The 25473-nt window shown below is 48.8% G+C and overlaps 1 protein-coding gene across 3 annotated transcripts in view; it reads left to right on the top strand.

Moving 5' to 3' along the window:
- The window catches only part of IQANK1 (IQ motif and ankyrin repeat containing 1), a 129233-nt gene that overhangs the window by 17890 nt on the left and 85870 nt on the right, over positions 1 to 25473 (top strand). For all 3 annotated transcript variants that reach the window (XM_029592279.1, XM_029592277.1, XM_029592278.1), the window contains exon 3: positions 8799 to 8894. In XM_029592279.1, coding sequence (XP_029448139.1) covers positions 8799 to 8894 — 96 coding nt within the window. The remainder of the gene's footprint in view (positions 1 to 8798; positions 8895 to 25473) is intronic.

Below are 25473 nucleotides of genomic sequence, written 5' to 3'. Positions count from 1 at the left end.
GCTGAGCATGAAGGCAAGGCAAGGCTGAAGACACGGAAGGCTGGACGAGGCTGAGGATAAAGGCAGGCCAAGGCTGAAGACACGGAAGGCTGGACGAGGCTGAGGATAAAGGCAGGCCAAGGCTGAAGACACGGAAGGCTGGACGAGGCTGAGGATAAAGGCAGACCAAGGCTGAAGACACGGAAGGCTGGACGAGGCTGAGCATGAAGGCAAGGCAAGGCTGAAGACACGGAAGGCTGGACGAGGCTGAGGATGAAGGCAAGGCAAGGCTGAAGACACGGAAAGCTGGACGAGGCTGAGGATGAAGGCAAGGCAATGCTGAAGACATGGAAGGCTGGACGAGGTTGAGGATAAAGGCAGGCCAAGGCTGAAGACACGGAAGGCTGGACGAGGCTGAGCTTGAAGGCAAGGCAAGGCTGAAGACACGGACTGCAATGCAGCAACTCACACTATCTAGGTGTAGTCAACCCATTGCTAAGGTGAAGTGTGAGCACCGGGAGAGGCCCTTTATAGGGCAAAGGGCCTGACCTCATCAGTAGGCACCGGTGGAGGTTTCCCGCCATGGGCCCTTTTAGAAGGGCTAAGTCCTGTGCACTGGAGGAAACTCAGAGTGGCAGTGTCTGGCCACAATGAATCGTGTCAGCAGTGTCTCCCCTACCCGGAAATTTGGGGTAAATGAGCCAGCTTGTGGAGGTGCAGTCTGCGAGCCAGCAAACATAATAGATCTTGGGCATCATTACCAAACCAGAGTCAACAATGACTCCTGAAATCCACACCTGGTCTCAATGCTCCCGCCTCTCGCCATCGAAGGTTAAGATCAGTATTGCGACATGATGTACCTATTTTCGATTTACCTTGTTATTATAAATCAATAAGCAGATTTGAACGAAAAAAAAAAAAAGATCAGTATTATTAAAGAAGGGGTTTCCTCACCCCCAGAATCTTCTCTTCTTCATGCATTCTGTTTCAGTCTGTGGATTCTTACACAGTCTGCAGTATTTCTTAAACATCTCTTCCTTCTCAGTAGGGCGTCGTTTCTCTGGGATCCACGTTCCAAATCCATAAATATAAATAAATATATATATATATATATATTTATTTAAAAATTTTTCTATACCATCGTTTAGATTACACCATCACAACAGTTCACATTTTGGCACGAAATAGGTTTGGTTAGGTTTTTAATTTATCTATGGTGTGCCAATATTTTACGGTTACATAGTTCAATAATATACTCTAAATGAGAAGTTGGTTGGAGATATTATTTATATGATTTTGGGATAATCATATAAGTGTATACTGTTTTAATTTAATATTTAATTATGGATAATAAAATAAAATTGTCAATTTTCCTTTTTTGGTGACTTTCAGCTGTATGAATTTGTTAGTCATGGCTCTCCTTGTGAAATGCTTTTTTGAAAAGCCATGTTTTTAGGCCTTTTTTGAAAAGTTTTAATTCTTTCAGTAATCTCAGTTCAAGTGGTAATGTGTTCCATAATAATGGTCCTGCCAAAGATAGTGCTCTCTCTCTAACATGGGTCAACTTTGCCGTTTTGACTGAGGGAATGGTTAGTAGTGCTTTATTGGCTGACCTGAGATTTCTTTATGGGACGTGTAATCGTAAAGCAGTGTTTAGCCAGTCGGCGTTTTCGTCATTAATTAATTTATGAATTGTGCAAAGTGTTTTGTATCTGTTCTATTGGGAGCCAGTGTAAATCCGCAAGTGTTTGGGTGATGTGATCTCTTCTGCCTTTTCCAGTTAGTATTCTGGCTGCTGAGTTTTGTAGTATTTGCAGTGGCCTGATTGTGGTATAAGGTAATCCTAGGAAGAGTGTGTTGCAGTAGTCTGTGCTGGCAAATATTAGTGCTTGTAGTACTGTGCGAAAGTGTTCCTGTGTTAATAATGGTTTTAGTCTTCTAAGGACCATTAGTTTGGCACAGCCTTCTCTTACTTTTACTGATATGTGTTGTTTAAGGCTGATTTTGGTGTTTATAATAACCCCTAGGTTTCTAGCCTTATTATTTAACTCCACTAATTTATATACACATGGACAGATCGTGAAGGCATGGTGGCCGATCCAGTCTGGCCCCCATATCGTACACAGACAAAGCCGCAGCGTCAAAGAGGGTTAATATTGCCCAGGGAGAGATCCGCGTCACCAGTAACTTCTCCCTCGTTACTCACACGTTAAAATATTGACTCTGAGGACATACTCCTGAGTCACTGAATAAACACCTTACTAATTACACGCAGAAAAGCCCTTCTTCCTGTGGCTGCCTCCGCATAGCATGCTCTCCAGCCTGGAGGCTCATCCTCCTGGTTTGATCGGGGTGCAAAGAGTTTTCTGTCTCCGGCAGGGTGGGCCGGCCGGTTGTTAAACCCCCCACGCCCCATCTTCTGCAGGTTCTCGATCTCAGCCAAAAGGCCCCAGAAGGGACCGTCCTAAGCTCATGGTTCAGATCTTGTGGCTGAGAAAAGTAGAAAGTACGCGTAGCCGTCCCGGGCTGAGAGTAAACGGGGGAATCTTGGCGGGCTGCCCCCCCCTGGTGTCAAGTGTTGCAAAACTTGGGGGGGGCTGTCTGTAGATTTGTCTGGGGAAAAAAAAAAGTTGCCGAAAATAAAAGCCCGGCCCCAGAGCTCTGAATTCACCCACTCCTCTCCCAGAACCCGTTAGAGAAGCTGAACCGGTGGCTCCGTGAGGGCAGGTCTGCTGCATCGGTCAGCGGTCACACACGAGGCCTGTGTGCGTAGGGCAGCAGACTGGCTGAGGATGTGCTTGACCTTCGGCCCCGCTGAATGTCACACTCAGCAGAGAGTCAGCCCTCTCTCTCCTGGGCGGCTGCAAGGAACGGGAGGGGAGGGAGGGAGGGATGAGCCCGGAAAGCAAAGAAGAGCTACTTTGCCGCCCTAAAAGCCGGCCCCTCCCCTCCTGTCATTCGGGGGAGCCTGACAGACGGAAGAGGGATCATTTCGCAGAGGGGAGGAGAGGCTGAGTAGGGGGGGAGTCAGTGGAGGATGAAGACGGTGGCTGGTGGTTGAAATGGGGAATCGGATGAGGGCGTTAGGGAGGAGAGGATCCCGGGGAGGGACACAGTGTTTGTGGGTGGGAGAAGGGATGGGTGCCGGGTGAGTCTATGTAGATACCGCACTGAGTGGGAGGTTAGCGAGGGAGGGGGGGATAGAATCGGGGCCTGGTAAGGACACCTGCCTCTTCCCCCTCCCCACCGTTATTCAGATCCTCTCTCCCTTCATCTCAGATTCCATTCCTCACATCCTGACTCCCTTCCTCTTCCCTGATTCCCACCCTCCAACCTCTCCTACTCCCTCCCCCCCTTCCCTATCTCAGATTCCCGATCTTCCTTTTCTCTTCCATGTGCCCCATCCCCTGTCCTCTATTCCTCTCCTCCGCCCAGTCACCTTTTCTTTTCACACTTCTCACCCCCCCTGCCATCTCTTCTCCTTTCACCTTCTCCTTACCCCATCCCTGGTCATTCTCCCTTCCTCCCTCCCTCCCCATCCCTGAGGACCTCCTCCATGCACCGATACTCGGGATCTCTCTCTTCCTCACGAAAATAAATCACACAGAGGCGAGCAATTTGGGAAAACGACTTTATTTCTGTAGCGTAACATGCAAGACGGAAAGGTTTCTCAGTGTGCTCCGGAACTTTCTAATTATCGTTACCGAATCTACTCGGAGCGGTCGCAGGAAACTGGGGGGCTTCTCCCAGGCAGGCTGGGACGACACAGAGCGTGACAGCACCCACTTTGCCCAGAGGCAGTAACATCCCCGGTGCATGCTTGTTCAAACATCTGGCCCAGAGCGGCAAAGCTCCTGTACAGGTCGGGTGGCCTCCACAGCTCCCGACGAGGTCTCCGCTGCCAGTGACATTTACAAAGCTTTTCGGCTTCATTGTTGTGGGACTTTTTCATTCGAAATTTCAGCCTCCAGCCCCTGCTAGGAAGGTGATTAAGAAACCTATACGTGTGAATCAATAAAGCTGCATCTCTTTTTCTCTGCACCACACTGCAGCTCATAGCGCGGGCGATGAGTTTTGCATAAAGTGCTTTTGGTTTTGGGGTTTAAATTGGCCTGTTCCCCGCCCCCCTCCCCCTCCAAACACCCCATATCTGTGCGTTTAGTATTTGAACGAAGGGGTGCTCGTTTATGAATTCCAGGTTTTTTCCAGTGGCCTTAGCTCGCTTCTTCTTGGCTCACTCACAAATTGTTTCTTTTCCACAGCAACTATAACAATTTAGTACAAAACTTCAGATCTCTCAGTAACTAAACTGAGCACGTATAATTCATTCTCTCTGCATTGTGCATGTTTTCCATTGAATCCCCTTTTCTCTTTCTTGGGTCAGCTTCCTCCATCTTTCTGTTCCCGGTTCTCCTTTCCATTTGTTTTCTCTTCTCTGTCTTTTGCCTTCAGCCCTTTCTCCCCTTAAATCTCCCTTCTCTCTTCTGTGTGTGTCTCTCTCTATTACGTTAGTATCTCTCCTTCCTATGTACTACGTTTCCAGCACTTTCTCTTCCCAGTTTCAGGTCTGCAGCTCTCCCTTCCCAGAACCCCATCTCCCATTCTCTGGTTCGCTATCCTCTTCCAGCACTCCTCTTTTCTTTTTTGTCCCGCCAGATACACGCGCTTTGCTCCCTTACCAGCAGATGGAGACAGAGAAGAAGTAGATTGCTGAAATCACCCTTTTATAGGATTCGGTGCAGATCTCCAGTATTCTCTGCCTCCAGCAGATGTTTGACATTCAAGCTTGTGCAGCTGTGGGAGGACTGAGAGAGATTGTTCCTGGGGGAACAGGCCTAGCGGTCCTTCTTCCGGGCAAGAAGGGCCCCTGACCAGCACCAACCCTCCAGGTTGGGTGATTGATAGCCAGCAGAGCCCAGCTTCCTCCTCCCGCCCCGTTAAAACAAAGGAGCCAGGAGAGATTTTAAGATTGAGCTTTACCTGGTAGACATAGCTCCTGGGGTTGGCCTCTTCAGTAAAGCCTGAGGCTCAGTGCTGGGTGGGTCAGAGGGGTGTTTGGCCGGTCAGAGCACACTGCCTGCTGGCCTTCTCTAATATCACACCCTGCTCCCCTCAGAGTATCTTCCCTCAGAGGCGTGGCCTCCTCGTATGCTAAGAAGACAAATGCCTTATGGGGGTCTGCTCGTGTCTGCTCCCAGATCACTTTCCTGGCAAGACATGAAGTTAGCATGTGGCACATTTAAAACTAATCGGAGAAAGTTCTTTTTCACTCAACGCACAATAAAGCTCTGGAATTTGTTGCCAGAGGATGTGGTTAGTGCAGTTAGTGTAGCTGGGTTCAAAAAAGGATTGGATAAGTTCTTGGAAGAGAAGTCCATTACCTGCTATTAAGTTCACTTAGGGGCGGATTTTCAGCGCCCTGCTCGCCTAAATCCGCCCAAAACCGGGCGGATTTAGGCGAGCAGGGCCCTGCGCGCCGGTAAGCCTATTTTACATAGGCCTACCGGCGCGCGCAGACCCCGGGACTCGCGTACGTCCCGGGGTTTTCGGAGGGGGGCGTGTCGGGGGCGTGTCGGGGGGCGGGCCCGGTCGACGCGGCGTTTCGGGGGCGTGTCGGCCGCGTTTTTGGGGCGGGTACGGGGCGTGGCTACGGCCCGGGGGCGTGGCCGCGCCCTCCGTACCCGCCCCCAGGTCGCGGCCCGGCGCGCAGCAGGCCCGCTGGCGCGCGGGGATTTACGTCTCCCTCCGGGAGGCGTAAATCCCCCGACAACGGTAAGGGGGGGGTGTAGACAGGGCCGGGTGGGTGGGTTAGGTAGGGGAAGGGAGGGTAAGGTGAGGGGAGGGCAAAGGAAAGTTCCCTCCGAGGCCGCTCCGATTTCGGAGCGGCCTTGGAGGGAACGGGGGGAGGCAGCGCGGCTCGGCGCGCGCAGGCTATACAAAATCGATAGCCTTGCGCGCGCCGATCCAGGATTTTAGTGGATACGCGCGGCTCCGCGCGTATCTACTAAAATCCAGCGTACTTTTGCTTGAGTCTGATGCGCAAGCAAAAGTAGGCTGTTCGCGCGCCTCTTAAAATCTACCCCATAGAGAATAGCCACTGCCATTAGCAATGGTTACATGGAATAGACTTAGTTTTTGGGTACTTGCCAGGTTCTTATAGCCTGGATTGGCCACTGTTGGAAACAGGATGCTGGGCTTGATGGACCCTTGGTCTGACCCAGTATGGCATGCTCTTATGTTCTTAAGACAATGCTACATGCATGGTCAACATAACACACAGAAGGGTTAAAATAAAAGGATAAGCAAGAAATACAAAATAATAATAATATTAGGTAAGGTTAGGTTAGAGTAGGGAGCGGGGGATCTCCGATCTTGCAGGTGGTCCCGGCTTGTTCCTCCTCCTGGCTCTCCCTTACCATCAGCCCATTTCCCAGCAGATGACTCCCCCCCTCCCCGGGTCCTGGCAGTCGCCCCCCATCCTGCTTTCACCCTTACCCTGTGCACCTTCAGCTGTGGTCGAGGCGTTTCCAAGCAGGCACGCAGGGTAAGGATTCTCTGCCCGTTCACTTTTTCTTTTTTTCATCTATCTTAATGCAAAATTCAATAAACAAAACAAATCTAAATCCGCTTGAATGCACTTCACGAGCATGGAGGGCCCCGCCCAGCACGGCTTGCCCTGGCGCTTTCGTTTCCAGGTTGTAGGGTTTGGCGTCTCCTCCTCCTCCGGCAGGACCTTCCCCCGGGGCTTCGGGAGAGTTCCAGCCTTGGGCTCGCGCCCCCCCCAGTAACCTTCTCTTAGCTCGGGAGACCCCCGAGTGCCCCCGCACCGCCCCCCTCCCCCAGCTCGGCCGTCCTCTGCAGCAGAGAGGGGGGAGAGAGAGGCCTGGGAGAGCTAGAGATGGGAGAAAGGGAGCTAGAGAAGGCTGGGAGTGAGCTGGGGAAGGGAGAGAGAGACAACTGGAAGAAGGGGAGAGTAAACAGGGACAAAGGATAAAACCAGACATTTATATTAAGTTTGGACAGTGTTATCATATGGCACACTTTTTCCTCCAGGAACGAGAACATGGTGCACATCCACAGTTTAGGGAGTGCATGCGTTTAGCATGGGGTAATGATACAGACAAATGTCTGGGTGGATCACCAGTCCTAATATTAGTAATGGAGGGGTGCGCAGGTGCATTTGGAGGGATTGAGGCCAGAGAGGTGTCAGTAAAGTTTTGCTGGATTGGGAGGCGCTAGTTGGTTTTCTCGAGGCGAGGAATCCGATGCAGGGCGGGAGAGCGTTCCACGGGGATGGGACTGTGATCCCACCAAGGTCCTCCCTTCTGCTGACGAGATGCTGGGCGGTACTGTTAGGCAGGCCTGCGTCCGTGGGGTATGTAAGGGGTCAGGGAGCTGTTGAGGTAGGGTGGTTGCTTGGCCCTTTGAGGATTTTGCAGGCTAGGGTTAGAAGCTTGCATCTGATGCTGGGAGCCAGGGAAGGGATTTTAAGACAGGGGTTAACTGCTGAGGTTGGAGTCTGCACATTGTCAGGAGGGCTGCAGCATTTTGTAGGAGCTGTAGGCACAGAGGGGAGTTGCAGTAGTCCGGGCAGGAGATCATCGTGGCTCGAATGGCAGTGGCATTCAGGAAGGGACAGAAGTGGTGGAGCAAGAAGAGATAGTAGAAAGCTGCTCTGCTCACTGCTTGGACCTGAGGGCTGATGGTAAATTGGGAGTATAAGATGAATCCCGGACTGCAAATTTCGGGGTTCAGGGTTGTTTCTACAAGGGTCACTTTTGGGTGAGGATGAATCTAAGACATGCCATACTGGGTCAGACCAAGGGTCCATCAAGCCCAGCATCCTGTTTCCAACAGTGGCCAATCCAAGTCACAAGTACCTGGCAAGTACCCAAAAACTAAGTCTATTCCATGTAACCATTGCTAATGGCAGTGGCTATTCTCTAAGTGAACTTAATAGCAGGTAATGGACTTCTCCTCCAAGAACTTATCCAATCCTTTTTTAAACACAGCTATACTAACTGCACTAACCACATACTCTGGCAAGAACTTATCCAATCCTTTTTTAAACACAGCTATACTAACTGCACTAACCACATCCTCTGGCAACAAATTCCAGAGTTTAATTGTGCGTTGAGTAAAAAAGAACTTTCTCTGATAAGTTTTAAATGTGCCCCATGCTAACTTCATGGAGTGCCCCCTAGTCTTTCTACTATCCGAAAGAGTAAATAACCTATTCACATCTACCCGTTCTAGACCTCTCATGATTTTAAACACCTCTATCATATCCCCCCTCAGTCGTCTCTTCTCCAAGCTGAAAAGTCCTAACCTCTTCATCCTTTCCTCATAGGGGAGCTGTTCCATTCCCCTTATTATTTTGGTCTCCCTTCTCTGTACCTTCTCCATCGCAACTATATCTTTTTTGAGATGCGGCGACCAGAATTGTACACAGTATTCAAGGTGCGGTCTCACCATGGAGCGATACAGAGGCATTATGACATTTTCCGTTTTATTAACCATTCCCTTCCTAATCGTTCTAACATTCTGTTTGCTTTTTTGACTGCCGCAGCTCACTGAGCTGATGATTTTAAAGTATTATCCACTATGATGCCTAGATCTTTTTCCTGGGTGGTAGCTCCTAATATGGAACCTAACATTGTGTAACTACCGCAAGGGTTATTTTTCCCTATATGCATCACCTTGCACTTGTCCACATTAAATTTCATCTGCCATTTGGATGCCCAATCTTCCAGTCTCTGCCAGCCCTGGCCCCAGTGACGTTGTTGCTTCTCCTCAGCATTTTCTCTCCTCGCCTGCAGGTCAGCCGGTGAACGGGAAGCCTCCAGCGAGTCAGAAAACAGGAGGGAAACCCACAAAGAAGACAGACAGCGAGGACCCCAGCCATGCAGGGACAGGTAAGAGCGGGCAGGGGGCTCTGGTAAAGGTAAATCTGGTGAATTATTTTGATAAGTATCTCTAGACAGACAAACATGCCTGCTAAGTGTCTGAGTCATCCAAGACGAATCCCAGATCATCACTGCCCCAGTTGGTTACCAGTTTGAGCAAATGTGGGGGTCTGAAAATGATATTTAAGCATTAATCCCCAGGTTCAGATCTTATTGAAATTTAGGAGAGTGTCAGAAAAGGGATTATCTTCAGCTGAGAAATGCAAATATTCCATTGTTCCTCTGCCCAATTGCAAGGAATAATATCAAGCTTATAAGTAGGCTAAGTAATGAGAGGGTGGAAGATTCCATTGATTCTGGAGGTGGAAAAGTGAATACATGGTTTGCAATTGAAGGTCAATCAGTTGCCAAAAACTATAGAGACCTCTTGTTTTCCAATCTTGAAGACAATTGTTTCTGATCCAGCTGGAAAGTCAGGGTTACCAAGAAAGGTCAAAAACAGAGATCTGGCAGTTTCCCATCCCACTGATTGCCTCTACCACTTCCACGCCCTACGCATGGCTTGCAACCAAAAAGTAAAACTTCCTCTGCACTCAGGCAGACCAATCCCCACAAATGGGTTATGCAGCTCTACCAGTAGACGGAGATGGAGGAAAAGCTGACATCACGGACATATAGCCTTGCCCCGACATCAGTGCGCCAATATTCTCCGTCTCCAGCAGATGGTGGACATGTATTTCCCTTCTGGGGATTGTCTGTAGTAAAATCGGAAAATAATAATGGAAAGAAGTGAAAAGTTTTCAGAGAAAACGAGAAGTTGAAAGCCCGCTTGCCTCCTGAGGTGATACCGGTGGGTCCTTCCCTCAGTTGAGTGCCTTGAGACCAGTAGCCTTTTCTGGCATGAACATAAAAAACCCCCCAAAAAATAGTTGGAGGCCGAGAGAGGCTCAGCGGTGAAGGCCTTTGCCCTCTCCCCCAAAGCCAGGGAAGGCTGAACTCAGGTTAAAAAAAATAGTTGAAGAAAGATTAGGGAGGTTTTTCTTTCCCTATCTCATCCTTACCAGATCTTCCTCCCTTGGCGTTGTTGGTTGCCACCTTTCCCATTCACGTTTCTGGGGAGTTTAGTGAGGGCAGAGGCGGCGCAGGCTCGATGGGTTCAGGGGCCTTTGGCTAGATCCTGCCCCCCCCCAGGCTTGGATCTTCTGGCCACATGGAAGGCCGCAGTGGCATTTTTCACATGTTTTGTGGCGCCTTCTTGCCACACGGCAGCATAGTGATGTCGGCAAGCACATGCGGGCCTACTTGTGCACTTAAGACTGCGGCCTGTGTTCGTAGCCTGTGCGCCTTATGTGTGCGTCGCTGAGCAATCTTTTGCATGTGTAGCTGAGCACATTTTGTGCGCGTCGCTGAGCGCATATTTGAGCGCGTATCTTAGTTTGGGCGCGCAACGAGATGGTACAGTATGGCGCTGGTGTCAAAGAAGTCTAAGCACGTAGCGATTTGTGTTGCTTGCTTTATAAAGGCGATACAGCCAGGGCTTGCTGCGAATTTGGTCAGCGCTGCCTGGATGCTCAAGGTGAATTGCCTCCTACTGATTTTGCTGATGCTGGTCCATCCCCTTGGTTTGAGGGGAGTGGGGCTGTAGGTGACACAATGAGAGTGTCCCCTTTTTCAGTTGATTCACTAACAGAGACGACTTCAGCAGATATTTGCTCTGAGGACTTCAGGTTTGGGCTTAAGGGGCCTGATATGGACGCATCCTCCTTTTCCCGGGTGGAATTTGTCCAGGGACTGCAGACCTTTCTGCAGAGGCTCCCTTCAGAAACTGTAATTCCTTTTAAATCAAGGTTGCACACTCAGGGTCTCTTCCTTGTCTGCCACCACGTGTAAACGCCACAGTGCAGTGGTTCCTGATGAAGTTCGGGAGGATGTGGATCCAGATGATACTGATGATGATGTAGGCTTCTCCCCTCTGGAAGAAGGGAAATTCCCCCGGATTTAGAGCCACATAGAACTCTGCTCCATTTCTTTCATAGAGATGAGTTGCCGGGTCCTTTATCTCAGACCCTGACGACACTTGGAGTGGCTGGGAGTGACTGTACAAGTGCACAGAAGAAGGATTCCATGATGTCTTTTAGTATGGGGGTGATGTGTGTGGAGCAAGCGCTCCACACACATCACCCCCATACTAAAAGACCTCCACTGGCTCCCCATAACCCATAGAATTCAATACAAAGCCCTTACCCTAATGCACAAATCCCTTAACAACAAAAAAAACAGGCTAAAGAACACCCATCATCCATACTCCCCCCAAAGAAACCTACGATCCAACAACTCCAGATTACTTTCCATTCCCTCCAACAAACAGGCACAATGCACCTCAACACGTGAACGAGCAATTTCAATAGCAGGACCCACACTATGGAACAAAACTACCAGCAAATCTCAGAATGGAACCCTCATCACAGATATTCAAGAAATCACTAAAAACATGGCTATTCCAAAAAGCCTACCCAGCCAACAGTTATCTCCACGGCATCCCCAACAACCACTACCAATCAGATCTCCAACCCCGCACACATCCTACAATGAGTACTCTTAATAGTCAAATCAAATGTCAAGCTATTATATTGTCATGAAAATAAGCCTTTTTATTACAATGTTATAATCCTATCCTTCCAAAACTATACTTCGCTGTAGTTTTACAATGCCTCAATGTAAAGATGATATGACCTGTAATGACACTATCTCACTAGATATTATGTAAACCGATGTGGTACTCTTGGGCGAATATCGGTATATAAAAACAAATAAATAAATAAATAAATAAATTGGTGCCCTACACAAGACTTCATGTTATTTCCCCTTCCTGGATGTGATTCAAGGGTTGATTGACCTTGAATGGAGCACGCCAGAGGCAAGCTTTAAAAGGTGGGCGTGCCTTGGCTGGTTTATATCCCTTAGATCCAAAGGTAAGAGAGCAGTTGCGATTCCTGAAGGTGGATGCACTGGTATATTCTGTTATTAAACGAACCACCATTCTGGTGGAAGGAGGAGCAGCTCTAAAGGATGCGCAGGATAGAAGGATTGATGCTATCCTCAAGCAAGCCTTTGAGACCATGGTGATGAACTTGCAGATGGCCCCTTGTTGTTCCCTGGTGGCTAGTCTGCGTCTCTCTCAGGAGTCTGAGGGAGTTGGATCGGATTCCAGAGTGGTAATGGAACTGGGAGCCGCCTTCTTAGCTGATGTGGGCTGTGACCTTGTTTGCACTGCCACCAGGGGAGTTGCTTCCATGATAGCAGCTAGGCATCAAGTTATGGCTACGAAATTGGTCAGCAAACACCATTTCTAAAATCCAGTCTCACAAGATTACGCTTTATGGGTTCTATTTGGCAGTGAGTTGGAAAAGATGACAAATAGATGGGGGGGTCGCCCAGGTCCCTCTCTTGCTGGAGGATAAGAAGCCAGCTTCAGGTCCCTTTTGGGCACATGGCCACTCTCGAAATTACAGACGATTTCATCTTTATTGGGGGGCATCTACTCAGAGACCTCATCCCTTCGGGAGGTCTCAGTTCTTTTGCCCCAGGAGGCCTCAGAAGGATGCAGGCTCCGGGAGTGGAGCTTCTCGATCTTCTCAATGAAGGTTTGCGGACCCTTTTATCAGATGGGGTCCAGATCACGTCGGACCAATGGGTTCTGGAAGTGATACGGGATAGCTATGCTCTAGAACTCCTTCTCATTCCTCCAGATGCCTTTATGATTTTTCCATGCAACTCTCTTCAGAAGAGGTTGGCAGTGGAGATTATCTTAAGGAGGCTGTTGGATATGAAAGCCGTAATTCTTGTTCCCGACTTGCAAGAAAATACGGGCCGTTATTCCATTTATTTGGTCGTACCCAAGAAAGAGGGGTATTTCCGACCCATCCTGGATCTCAAGGGACTCAAGTCGACATTTGCAGGTGACTCATTGACGAAAGGAGACCTTGCGCTGTGTGAATGGGGCAATATCTCAGGTGCTGGAATCCTGGGGCGACCACCTAAAGCCAATCTTAAGCCAATTCCACTGGCGCCCAGTCAGATACAGGATATAATTCAAAACATGACCCAGCTTCTCTTCCCCTACACTCCCCACAAGAGAACTTTGTTCCTCCCCCCCCTCTCCCACCCGGCTTCTGTCAGAGTAACATGCACCAGACTTCCTGCATTCTGCTGTTATTTCCCCAAATTCTGAAACAGGAGAGCGCTCTCTCTGTGCCCCGACAGATCTTACCTTACCTTCAGCCAGGCCTTTCCCTTCTGTAACTTATAGACCCCCCTCCATAACACAGCTCCTTCACCCCTTGTAAACCGAGGCAGAAATGCAACCATAACTCTGGTTGTGATTCGCCTTCAGACCAGCTTGGTAAAAACAGAACATAAATACAGAAATAAAATGTTTGATCTTCTGATTGGCGACTGATAAAGACTGACAGTTAATCTGAGGAAATGCTGACCACCATGCACGCCGGTCACAAATTTCCAGTCGTCAGAGGAATACCTGGTACAGGTTCCTGTCCCCGTGAGAAATTTAAGTTAGTGGGGACCGGCTGGAGGGCTGCTTCTCATACTGCCCTGAGCCTGTGGCGTTCTCTTACGGGTGAAGGGCACGTTTTTTAGGTGCCAAAGGCCGGGCTGGCAGACATGAAGATGGAATAATTCTCCCAGATGTATTCAACAAGAGGGTTACTTTTGTAGCAGCCTGATTTTCAAAGTGCATTTGCACGTGTCAGTATAGCCGGAGGTACGCAGAGCCCTGTGCGCCATACGCCACGCTTTTATGCCTGCTTGGGAGCCGGAGTCCACGTGTACCCGTACATTTACGGGCAACACTTTCGAAAATCCAAGTTTTTCCTGAAACTGAACATAATCTTCCTCCAGGCTCAAATCTACTGGTGGTGCATTCCACAGGGTAGGAGCCATTCTCTCATTCTCTCCCGGGCTTTCCTCGTGTCCCAAAGAGATGGCACCTCCAACAGCGCAGCCTGCCTTAGGCGGAAGAAGAGAGAAAGAAATAGGTGACTGCCTGTGTCCATCCGTGTGCTGGAGGGTGGAACCGGCACCCGGATCCCTGCACTAGGATGCAGGCAAACACCCTGCAGCAGGGGCTGAGCCCAGCACCTTGTGCACGCTGGTTTCCCTCTCAGACTCTGCTGCTTCCTTCACTCTTGTACGAGCTGCAGGTCTCCCATGGCTTATAGCAACTCCCAGCAGCGTGGCAGATTCACATTCAGGGAGCATGACAAAGTCCTACATAGAGGCAGCAGTTTTGATTCTGCCCTGCTTTTAGCCACATAAAAACCTTTGATTATTGACCCCATAGCGATTGAAAAATAATGAGAGAGAGAGAGAGAATAAACTCCTCTCTCTCAGGCATGTGCTGGGCTGAATTGGAGGAAGAGTAAGGGATTTCGTCCTGACCCTGCGATGCAGTATTGAAGTGACCCTCCAGCCAGCGTTCCTCTGCCCAGGGGATGTTCCTTTGCTAGAATTCATTTGTTTAACCGCGCGTTAGCTACTTCACTGAATATTTATCCTAAGTGAGAAGTATTTGCACCGTTCCTTGCATTCTGGGTGTGAGCCTGTGAAAACTTACCCCATTGTGCATTAGTTTGGCAGCATACCTACAGAGAAAAGGGCCTGTGTGCCAGGCCGCAGTACCTCAGTCCCACCCTGAGGTGCAGTAAGGCTCTGCACTCTCCCCTTTCTAATTCAGCATTTACCTCAGGTCACTAGGCTGGCTGCTCCAGTTGACAGGCGTGAAATTCTACGTCTAGGTGGACAATGCACAGTTCTTCCTGCTCACAGACCCTGAACCGCCTGCAGCGGTGAGAAAGCTAACCGCGGACTCACAGTCCTCCAGGAGTGCAGCCTGCGTCCTGAGACCAAGCAAAACAGAGTTTCTGTGGATTCAAAAGGCAGGCAGCCAGGCTCCGTGTCTCTAAGGCCCTTTCAGAAACCAATGGCCTGAAAATGAGAAGGTTGAAGACGCCCATCCTCTACAGGGGACTTCACGGGCAACCAGAGCAAGAAATGGCCCAAGTTACCTGGAGAGCCGGCCAACCTCCTATGGATGCACAAGGCCGAGAAGATCCACCCGAGGAGCTCAACCCCCCGTCATAGACTCTCAAAGAAGCCAAACGGTCCGATGCTTGTCAGTGGGCAAACCCCGGAGTAGCCCCTGCCCTCTGGAAATCCTTTACAGGAGAATCACGCCTACATCCAAACCACCCCCGTTTCCGAAAGCCCGCTGCAAACGCGCCTCTGCTGCTAGCAGGTTACGGGGCGACGCGACGCGCTGCTCAGCCCAGATCCTTCATCCACTCAGGATCCAAGGTGTTCGTAGACGCTGGATCCATGTATTTCTTTTCACCGTCACGAGCTGAGCACGATGCCCGACCGGCAACGAGTAAATTGTGTATATATAAACATATCCTGTCAGTACCTGCCCACCATATTTTATGTATTTCTTTTTTCATTTGTTCTCGCTCTGTGGTTCACCTGCTCCACCCAGCCTCATGGGATAAGACACTGTCTGATCCAGTTCTGGTTTTACCCCGCTGCGGGACCGGATTAGCCTGTTCCTGATGACATGGAGCAAGGTGGCATCCCCACCTGACCCCAGCCAATGGTAATGACCATGTATGGGCCGTGCCCGCCTATGCCTAACTGTTAAAGCGTACGCTTTGCCCCACCTTGGTGCACACTGTGTACTTACGGTCGGTTTAACTTACTGTTCACCGCCTTGAATCTCTGCAGTAAGGCAGTCGATAAATCTTTTTTTTTTTTTTTTTTACTCAACGCACAATTAAACTCTGGAATTTGTTGCCAGCGAATGTGGTTCGTGCAGTTAGTGTAGCTGTGTTTAAAAAAGGATTGGATAAGTTCTTGGAGGAGAAGTCCATTACCTGCTATTAAGTTCACTTAGAGAATAGCCACTGCCATTAGCAATGGTAACATGGAATAGACTTAGTTTTTGGGTACTTGCCAGGTTCTTATGGCCTGGATTGGCCACTGTTGGAAACAGGATGCTGGGCTTGATGGACCCTTGGTCTGACCCAGTATGGCATTTTCTTAAGTTCTTATGCTGAATCATTAAATCGAATGGCGTGTAAACGGGCTGTTGCAGCACACGTTATTTTCCTCAGGGATTTACAGTGGTAAACCGTGGTGCATGAACACCGTGGTACAGTAAGCCCCGTGTCCTCACCGCCGGAAATGTGCAGACATAACTGGGGGTGCAGTACTATCTCTGTTTTTCCCCGGGCCACACATTTTTGAAGGGTCAGCTAAGCCTTGAGTTCTGCCCCTGCCCCCCTTCCTGGCTCCTTGTAACCCTCCGGCTCATCACTCATCCTCTCCGAAAAGAAGCCCCAGCCTGGAAAGTCCATAAACCTCTCCCTCCCCTGCGTAACCCCTGTGCGCTCTCCCTGCCCCCCCATTAGTCGGTATTAGGAGACAGCAGGGCAGGAGCAGGGATCAGCTGGGGACTGAGGTTGGGCCAGGCAGGAGGGAATATAGTTTAGGGTGGTTTCTATCAGGGGAGGGGGGACAGCAGGGTAACTCAGGGCTAGTTGGGGCTTTAAACATTCCTTGCTGTGCTGGGGGGAAGAACCCGGAGAGAAATGGCAGGTGCCGAGGCTCTTGGCAGAAAGTAAACCACATCCCAAGCTCAGCTTGGATCAGGAGGTTTATCACCGTTCATTATCATTTTCCTCGCATTGTGATAGATTTTTATTTCGTGATATTAGTAAAGCTTGCACAAACATTATTATTAACAGGGCTTTAATACCAGTTACATGCCAAAAGTTTCTTGAATCTAGCAAAGCCTCCAACGCTATTCTGCACAGGAGAGCGATCGGCAAGGTGGACGGGAGAAGGCCAGAAAGCTGCTCAGTGCTTAAAAGGGTAAAATCCTGCATATGGGACACACAAATCTATTAGACACATATCAATTAGAAGAACAAGAAGTTAAACAAGTAATCATCTCAGATGAACTGGAAGTAGCCAGTAAGCATAATAACGCAGCAGGCAAAGCTATCAGTGTGCTCGGGTGCATCGGGAGAGGTATCAGCAGGAAGGAGGAGGTGACAGAGGGCTCGGGTGCATCGGGAGAGGTATCAGCAGGAAGGAGGAGGCGACAGAGCGCTCGGGTGCATCGGGAGAGGTATCAGCAGGAAGGAGGAGGCGACAGAGCGCTCGGGTGCATCGGGAGAGGTATCGGCAGGAAGGAGGAGGCGACAGAGCGCTCGGGTGCATCGGGAGAGGTATCGGCAGGAAGGAGGAGGTGACAGAGCGCTCGGGTGCATGAGGAGAGGTATCAGCAGGAAGGAGGAGGCGACAGAGCGCTCGGGTGCATCGGGAGAGGTATCAGCAGGAAGGAGGAGGTGACAGAGCGCTCGGGTGCATCGGGAGAGGTATCAGCAGGAAGGAGGAGGTGACAGAGCACTCGGGTGCATCGGGAGAGGTATCAGCAGGAAGGAGGAGGTGACAGAGCGCTCGGGTGCATGGGGAGAGGTATCAGCAGGAAGGAGGAGGTGACAGAGTGCTCGGGTGCATGAGGAGAGGTATCAGCAGGAAGGAGGAGGTGACAGAGCGCTCGGGTGCATCGGGAGAGGTATCAGCAGGAAGGAGGAGGTGACAGAGCGCTCGGGTGCATCGGGAGAGGTATCAGCAGGAAGGAGGAGGTGACAGAGCGCTCGGGTGCATCGGGAGAGGTATCAGCAGGAAGGAGGCGGTGACAGAGCACTCGGGTGCATCAGGAGAGGTATCAGCAGGAAGGAGGAAGTGACAGAGCGCTCGGGTGCATCGGGAGAGGTATCAGCAGGAAGGAGGAGGTGACAGAGCGCTCGGGTGCATCGGGAGAGGTATCAGCAGGAAGGAGGCGGTGACAGAGCACTCGGGTGCATCAGGAGAGGTATCAGCAGGAAGGAGGAGGTGACAGAGCGCTCGGGTGCATTGGGAGAGGTGTCAGCAGGAAAGATGTTTCTGTTCTTAAGTTTTCAACTTGAAAATGTCGCCCCCTGGCTCTGCCAACTCTCAACACTACTCTATGAGTGAAGAAAGCTCCAGCAGTGGTGAGAATGCCTGAGGGCCCCCCTGCTACTAAAGAAAGACTGAGGCAGCTCTTCTTTCCTGGAAATCATTAGCATGGAGTGAAGACTCTGCATGCCTGCTTTCCTCCTCCTCTTCTTCCAGCTCAGATAAGCTGTGCTGAAAATCCTGCCCCTTCCTGTCAGGAGAAGCTGCAGCTCTGCGGGGAATCCCAAGCCCAGGGGGGCTTTCTGTGGAGAACAGGAATGTGCAGAGAGCACAACGTGCTATTTAAAGCAAGAAAAGAACAAGAATGTGCAGAGAACGCTCCGCGCTGATCAAATGAAAAAAAGCAGGTACAATTAAAGAATGCGCCACGCAATTTAAATGGAAAAAGAACAGGAACTTGCAGAGAATGCGCCACGCTACCTAACAAGAAAAGAACTGGTACAATTAAAGAATGCGCCACGCTACTTAAATGAAAAAAGAACAAGAGCGTGCAGAGAACACACCATGCAACTTAAAAGAGAAAAGAATAGGAACGTGCAGAAAGCGTGCCAAGCTTCTTATATGAAAAAAGAACAGGAACGTGCAGAGAATGCACTGTGCTACTTAAACAAGAAAAGAGCAGGAACAATTAAAGAATGCACCAGGCTATTTAAATAGAAAAAGAACAAGAACGTGCAGAGAACGCACCGCACTACTTAAACGAGAAAAGAACAGGAACAATTAAAGAATGCACCGCGCTACTTAAATGAAAAAAGAACAAGAACGTGCAGAGAACACACCATGCTACTTAAATGAAAAAAGAACAAGAACGTGTAGAGAACACACCATGCAACGTAAAAGAGAAAAGAACAGGAACGTGCAGAGAATGCACCGCGCTACTTAAACAAGAAAAGAGCAGGAACAATTAAAGAATGCACCACGCTACTTAAATGAAAAAAGAACAAGAACGTGCAGAGAACATACCGTGCAACTTAAAAGAGAAAAGAACAGGGATGTGCAGAGAATGCGCTGTGCTACTTAAACAAGAAAAGAGCAGGAACAATTAAAGAATGCACCACGCTACTTAAATGAAAAAAGAACAAGAACGTGCAGAGAACACACCATACAACTTAAAAGAGAAAAGAATAGGAACCTGCAGAGAATGCACCATGCTACTTAAACAAGAAAAGAACAGGAACAATTAAAGAATGCGCCACGCTATTTAAATGGAAAAAGAACAAGAACGTGCAGAGAACATACCATGCAACGTAAAAGAGAAAAGAACAGGAACGTGCAGAGAACACACCATGCAACTTAAAAGAGAAAAGAACAGGAACGTGCAGAGAACGCACCATGCAACTTAAAAGAGAAAGAACAGGAACCTGCAGAGAGCATGCCAAGCTACTTACATGAAAAAAGAACAGGAACATGCAGAGAATGTGCCGCGCTATTTAAATGAAAAAAAGAACAGGAATGTGCAGGGAATGCACTGTGCTACTTACCAAGAAAAGAACAGGAGCAATTAAAGAATGCACCAGGCTATTTAAATGGAAAAAGAATAAGAACGTGCAGAGAACATACCATGCAACGTAAAAGAGAAAAGAACAGGAATGTGCAGAGAACACACCATGCAACGTAAAGAGAAAAGAACAGGAACCTGCAGAGAGCGCACCATGCAACCTAAAAGAGAAAAGAACAGGAACATTCAGAGAACGCAACATGCAACTTAAGAGAGAAAAGAACAGGAACGTTCAGAGAACGCACCATGCAACCTAAAAGAGAAAAGAACAGGAACATTCAGAGAACGCAACATGCAACTTAAGAGAGAAAAGAACAGGAACGTGCAGAGAACGCACCATGCAACCTAAAAGAGAAAAGAACAGGAACATTCAGAGAACGCACCATGCAACTTAAGAGAGAAAAGAACAGGAACGTTCAGAGAACGCACCATGCAACCTAAAAGAGAAAAGAACAGGAACGTTCAGAGAACGCAACATGCAACTTAAGAGAGAAAAGAACAGGAACGTTCAGAGAACGCACCATGCAACCTAAAAGAGAAAAGAACAGGAACGTTCAGAGAACGCAACATGCAACTTAAGAGAGAAAAGAACAGGAACGTTCAGAGAACGCACCATGCAACCTAAAAGAGAAAAGAACAGGAACGTTCAGAGAACGCAACATGCAACTTAAGAGAGAAAAGAACAGGAACGTTCAGAGAGCGCACCATGCAACCTAAAAGAGAAAAGAACAGGAACGTTCAGAGAACGCAACATGCAACTTAAGAGAGAAAAGAACAGGAACGTTCAGAGAACGCACCATGCAACCTAAAAGAGAAAAGAACAGGAACGTTCAGAGAACGCACCATGCAACCTAAGAGAGAAAAGAACAGGAACGTTCAGAGAACGCACCATGCAACCTAAAAGAGAAAAGAACAGGAACGTGCAGAGAACACACCATGCAACCTAAAAGAGAAAAGAACAGGAACGTTCAGAGAACGCAACATGCAACTTAAGAGAGAAAAGAACAGGAACGTTCAGAGAACGCAACATGCAACTTAAGAGAGAAAAGAACAGGAACGTTCAGAGAACGCACCATGCAACCTAAAAGAGAAAAGAACAGGAATGTTCAGAGAATGCACCATGCTACTTAAGAGTGAAAAGAACTGGAACGTGCAAAGAATGCACTGCGCTACATAAGCAAGAAAAGAGCAGGAACAATTAAAGAATGCACCTCGCTACTTAAATGGAAAAAGAACAAGAACGTGCAGAGAACATACCATGCAACATAAAAGAGAAAAGAACAGGAACGTGCAGAGAATGCACCGCGCTACTTTAACAAGAAAAGAACAGGAACGTGCAGAGAATGCACCGCGCTACTTAAACAAGAAAAGAACAGGAACAATTAAAGAATGCGCCATGCTACTTAAACAAGAAAAGAGCAGGAACAATTAAAGAATGCACCAGGCTATTTAAATGGAAAAAGAACAAGAACGTGCAGAGAACATACCATGCAACATAAAAGAGAAAAGAACAGGAACGTGCAGAGAATGCACCGCGCTACTTTAACAAGAAAAGAACAGGAACGTGCAGGGAATGCACTGCGCTACTTAAACAAGAAAAGAGCAGGAACAATTAAAGAATGCACCAGGCTATTTAAATGGAAAAAAACAAGAACGTGCAGAGAACATACCATGCAACTTAAAAGAGAAAAGAACAGGAACGTGCAGAGAATGCACCGCGCTACTGAAACAAGAAAATAACAGGAACAATTAAAGAATGCGCCATGCTACTTAAACAAGAAAAGAGCAGGAACAATTAAAGAATGCACCAGGCTATTTAAATGGAAAAAGAACAAGAACGTGCAGAGAACGCACCATTCAACTTAAGAGTGAAAAGAACAGGAACATGCAGAGAATGCACCGCGCTACTTTAACAAGAAAAGAACAGGAACGTGCAGGGAATGCACTGCGCTACTTAAACAAGAAAAGAGCAGGAACAATTAAAGAATGCACCAGGCTATTTAAATGGAAAAAGAACAAGAACGTGCAGAGAACGCACCATGCAACTTAAAAAAGAAAAGAACAGGAACGTGCAGAGAATGCACCGCGCTACTTTAACAAGAAAAGAACAGGAACAATTAAAGAATGCACCACGCTACTTAAATGAAAAAAGAACAAGAACGTGCAGAGAATGCACTGCGCTACTTAAACAAGAAAAGAACAGGAACAATTAAAGAATGCGCTATGCTACTTAAATGAAAAAGAACAGGAGTGGAGGAGTAGCCTAGTGGTTAGAGCAGTGGGCTATGAACCAGGAGATTGCATATGCGTGACTGCCCAAGGACTTGCAAATAGACCCAGACCCTGGGCATCAAAAGCTCCAACAGGTGTTGAATCTGAGCCTATAACGTTAGCATTCTCTCTTCCATGAGAACACTCTCCTCCACTATGTGTCGAACCAAGCCCCCAGATAGTCCAGGGGATGAGAGGGGATGAGATGGCTCTGTGCCAGATTCACCACCCAGCCTAGAGACTTCAACCACATTAGCACCTTCTGTACCAACTGCCAACAGAAGTCCTCTGACTTCACCCGGATAAGCCAGTTATCCAGATACATTGCACCAGCACACCCTCCTGTCGTAAAGCCGCTGCCAATACCACCATCACCTTGGTGAACGGACATGGAGATGTTGCCAGACCAAACAGAAGGGCTTGAAACTGAACATGTTCCCCTAGGATCATGAACCTCAGAAACCGCCTGATGGATATATGCAGATAAGCCTCTGTCTAATCCAGACATGCCAAAAACGTCTCCTTGCGTTCTACCATGATGTCAGACCTCAGGGTCTCCATGAGGAAACAAGGAACTCTGAGGGCCGCATTCACCTTCTTCAAATCCAAAATTGGGCAAAACGTCCTTCTCTTTTTGGCACAAAAAATAAATGGAATAACTTCCTGTTCTTCGCTCCTCTTGAGAAACTGCTACTCTAGACCCCAGACATCGCAAGTGGTCCGCTGTACCTTGAACTGCCATCTGCTTGGTGTGAGGAACACAAGGGCACATGATGTAAGCATCTTGAATCTGACGAGCAAATTCTAATACGTAGCCGTCTTTTATCACGCTTAGGACTCACTGGTCTGTGGTAATTTTGGCTCACTCATAGAAACATAGAAATGACGGCAGAAAAAGACCAACAGTCCATCTAGTCTGCCCAGCAAGCTAATGGTAGTCTCTGCCGTGCCATACAAGTTACCCCCATAGTTTTCAGTTTCCCAAACCGTCAAAGTCAGGGCCCTTGTTGGTTGCTGTTTGTGTCCAATGCCCCTTTATCCCCTGCCATTGAAGCAGAGAGCAGTGATGGAGATGCATCAACAGTATGAATGCTTATTGGTTAAGGGCAGTAACTGCCACACCAGCAAGTTACCCCCATGCACTCTTTTCTTCATTCCCATCCTCTAGCCTTAAGGGATCCACAGTGTTTATCCCAAGCCCTTTTGAGTTCCTTTACTGTTTTTGTCTTCACCACCTCTTCTGGGAGGGCATTCCGGGCATCCACCACCCTCGCCGTGAAGAAATATTTCCTGACATTGGTTCTGAGTCGTCCTCCCCGGAATTTCATTTTGTGACCCCTAGTTCCACTGATTTCTTCCCACTGGAAAAGGTTTGTCGTTGTTTGAGCATCATTAAAACCTTTCAGATATCTGAAGGTCTGTATCATATCCTTGTAAAAGAGTGCCAGATGCCCCCTGACGGCTGGAACTGAAGAGTAGACCGTCCTCGCTTCGCTGCAAGGACTTTGCACTGCCTGCACCTGTACCAGGGCTGTCTCAGGAAGGTGTTGTCCATCTCGAAAGGACTGCCCCCAAGAACCTTTAGTTGGACAAAATCTCCTCTTGTCTTGAAACTGTGCCTGAGCAGGAAAATATCTTCTGCGCTTCGGCTTATCCTCCAGCAACCTATTCACTTTGGGCTCTCCCAGATGCTTCATTATCTGCTACAGGTCCTCCCCAAACAAGAGCTAGCCTTAAATGATAGAGCTCCCAGTTGAAATTTGGGCCGCACATCTGCCGACCAGTTCCATAACCATATTAATCTTCTGGTCGCCATCGCAGGCATCATAATCCTGGAAGATATCCTGATCAGGACATTCAATGCATCTGCCCCGTACGCCTCATCCTCTTCCAAATGCTGAAGCCTTCTGTGCTGCTGCTCCGGACGCAGCTTGTGCCTCCTTTCATTGCTGGACCCAGCTCTGACATGCCCTCTGCATAAAACTGCTGCAAATCGGAGCCCTAATCCCCAGGGCCAAGATCTCAAAAATCCTCTCGAGATGTAGCTCCAACTTGCGATCCTGCATATCTCTTAAAGCTACCAGGATAGTGGCCATTCCTGGATACCCCTGACACAAGTGTTGAACTTAGGGAGCGCCAGATGCTCCAGTGTCTCCTCTGGCAACTGATAAAGCTTTGCCATAGCTCTGCCAGTCCTCAAGCCAGACTCTGGCGTGTCCCATTCCTTAACCACCAACTTACGAAAGGGAAAGGCCTTTTCCGGATCCCGCAAACCATTCAACATGGGATTTACTCCCTCCAAGTCAGACTCCTCCTGAGAATCCTTGATTCCCAGCTCCTGGAGTACCTCTGGAATCAAAATCCAGAGCTTCTTGCTGCAAAACAGCTGCACCACTTTGGGGTCATCCCCTTTGGCCACAGGAACCTCCTGTCGAGGTCTCCTCCTGGATCTGCATCATCTGGCACCGGGTCTGCCCCGGGGAATCCATCGGCACAGGATCATAATCTTCAGCACCCTCCTCCGGATCACCAGGCTGAGAAGAAAGACCCAATACCTGCTGAACATCTGATGGACACTTCCTTTTTGCCTGCAGGAGTCGCTGTACCGGCTGCTGATCCGCTGAGGACAAGCACTGGGTCTGAGAGTGCACCTCCCCTGTTGCCTTTTTTTTTTTTTTTTTTTTACCAAATAGGCTTCATGCGTTAGCAACACAAACGCCGATGAAAAAGCCAACAAGGGCTCAGAAACCAGGTCAAGGGGGAAACTCCTCCCAATCAGAGCCTCCCTGCTCCTCTCCCCGGGACCAGATACCGTCAGGGATAACCTAGGTGGGGATTCCCCTCTCTCTCCTGCCCACGCTGACCCCTCAGCCCAAGAATCAAAGATGGCCGCTGTTCCCGCCAATGTTAGCAAACCCGGCACCCTGTGGGCCTCGAAGAGGCTTTGCAGTGGCGGCAGACACTCGACCCGACCTCACAGAGGCGGCAGGCACACCCGAAGTGCCTTCCCCGCCAGAAACGCAGCCTACACACAATCCAGCCCTACTGAGCCGCAACGGCAATCCCCCACAGGAGCGGCATGCAGTACCACGCGCCATTGCCCACGTGGCCGGGACCGTGCGCCACCACACTCTCACACTGCCCTGCACTGTCTGCAACAGCTCTTCTCCCCTTTCAGCGCTTCTGAGAAGAGAAGCCGAAAACCAAAGACAACTTCTTTTTTGTTTTCAATTAACTTAAACGTCCCAGGTAAGCCAGAGAAATAAAAGGGGATACTTCCCTGTACCACCAGGCTTGAATCTGCAGGGCTGCCAGCGGCTTCCGAGCTGCTTTGTGAAGAGAGAAGGATATGGATCACCAGATACGCACCCCAGGGGACTCTGGAGCGAGCTAAACAAAGGGGTCACCAACCCTCTACTCATCTGCCTCAAATCAGGGGGGATAGCCCCCACAACTCCCCGGAAGGTCCAGGAAATCTTATCCTTCTCTCTTCTTATTTTTTTCCTCCTCCAGACTACAGGTTTTACACTTGGAGACGGAGAAATACTGAGGGACTGCAGGTGGCATAATACTGGGTTATGTACAGAGTCAGTGAAACTCTCTCTGTCTCCATCTGCTGGCAGGGAGGCAAAACCCAGGAGTCTGGACTGATCTATGATAGGAACAGGAATGTCATTCTTTCTTGTAATTCAGAATATAATTATTCATACCTACAACCAATAAAAAGCTGGATGCTAAAAA

The sequence above is a fragment of the Rhinatrema bivittatum genome, chromosome 2 (assembly GCF_901001135.1).
Source record: "Rhinatrema bivittatum chromosome 2, aRhiBiv1.1, whole genome shotgun sequence".
Classification (NCBI taxonomy): Eukaryota; Metazoa; Chordata; class Amphibia; order Gymnophiona; family Rhinatrematidae; genus Rhinatrema; species Rhinatrema bivittatum.
Note: the sequence above shows the minus strand (reverse complement) of the source record. Positions and strands in the feature narration are given on the sequence as shown.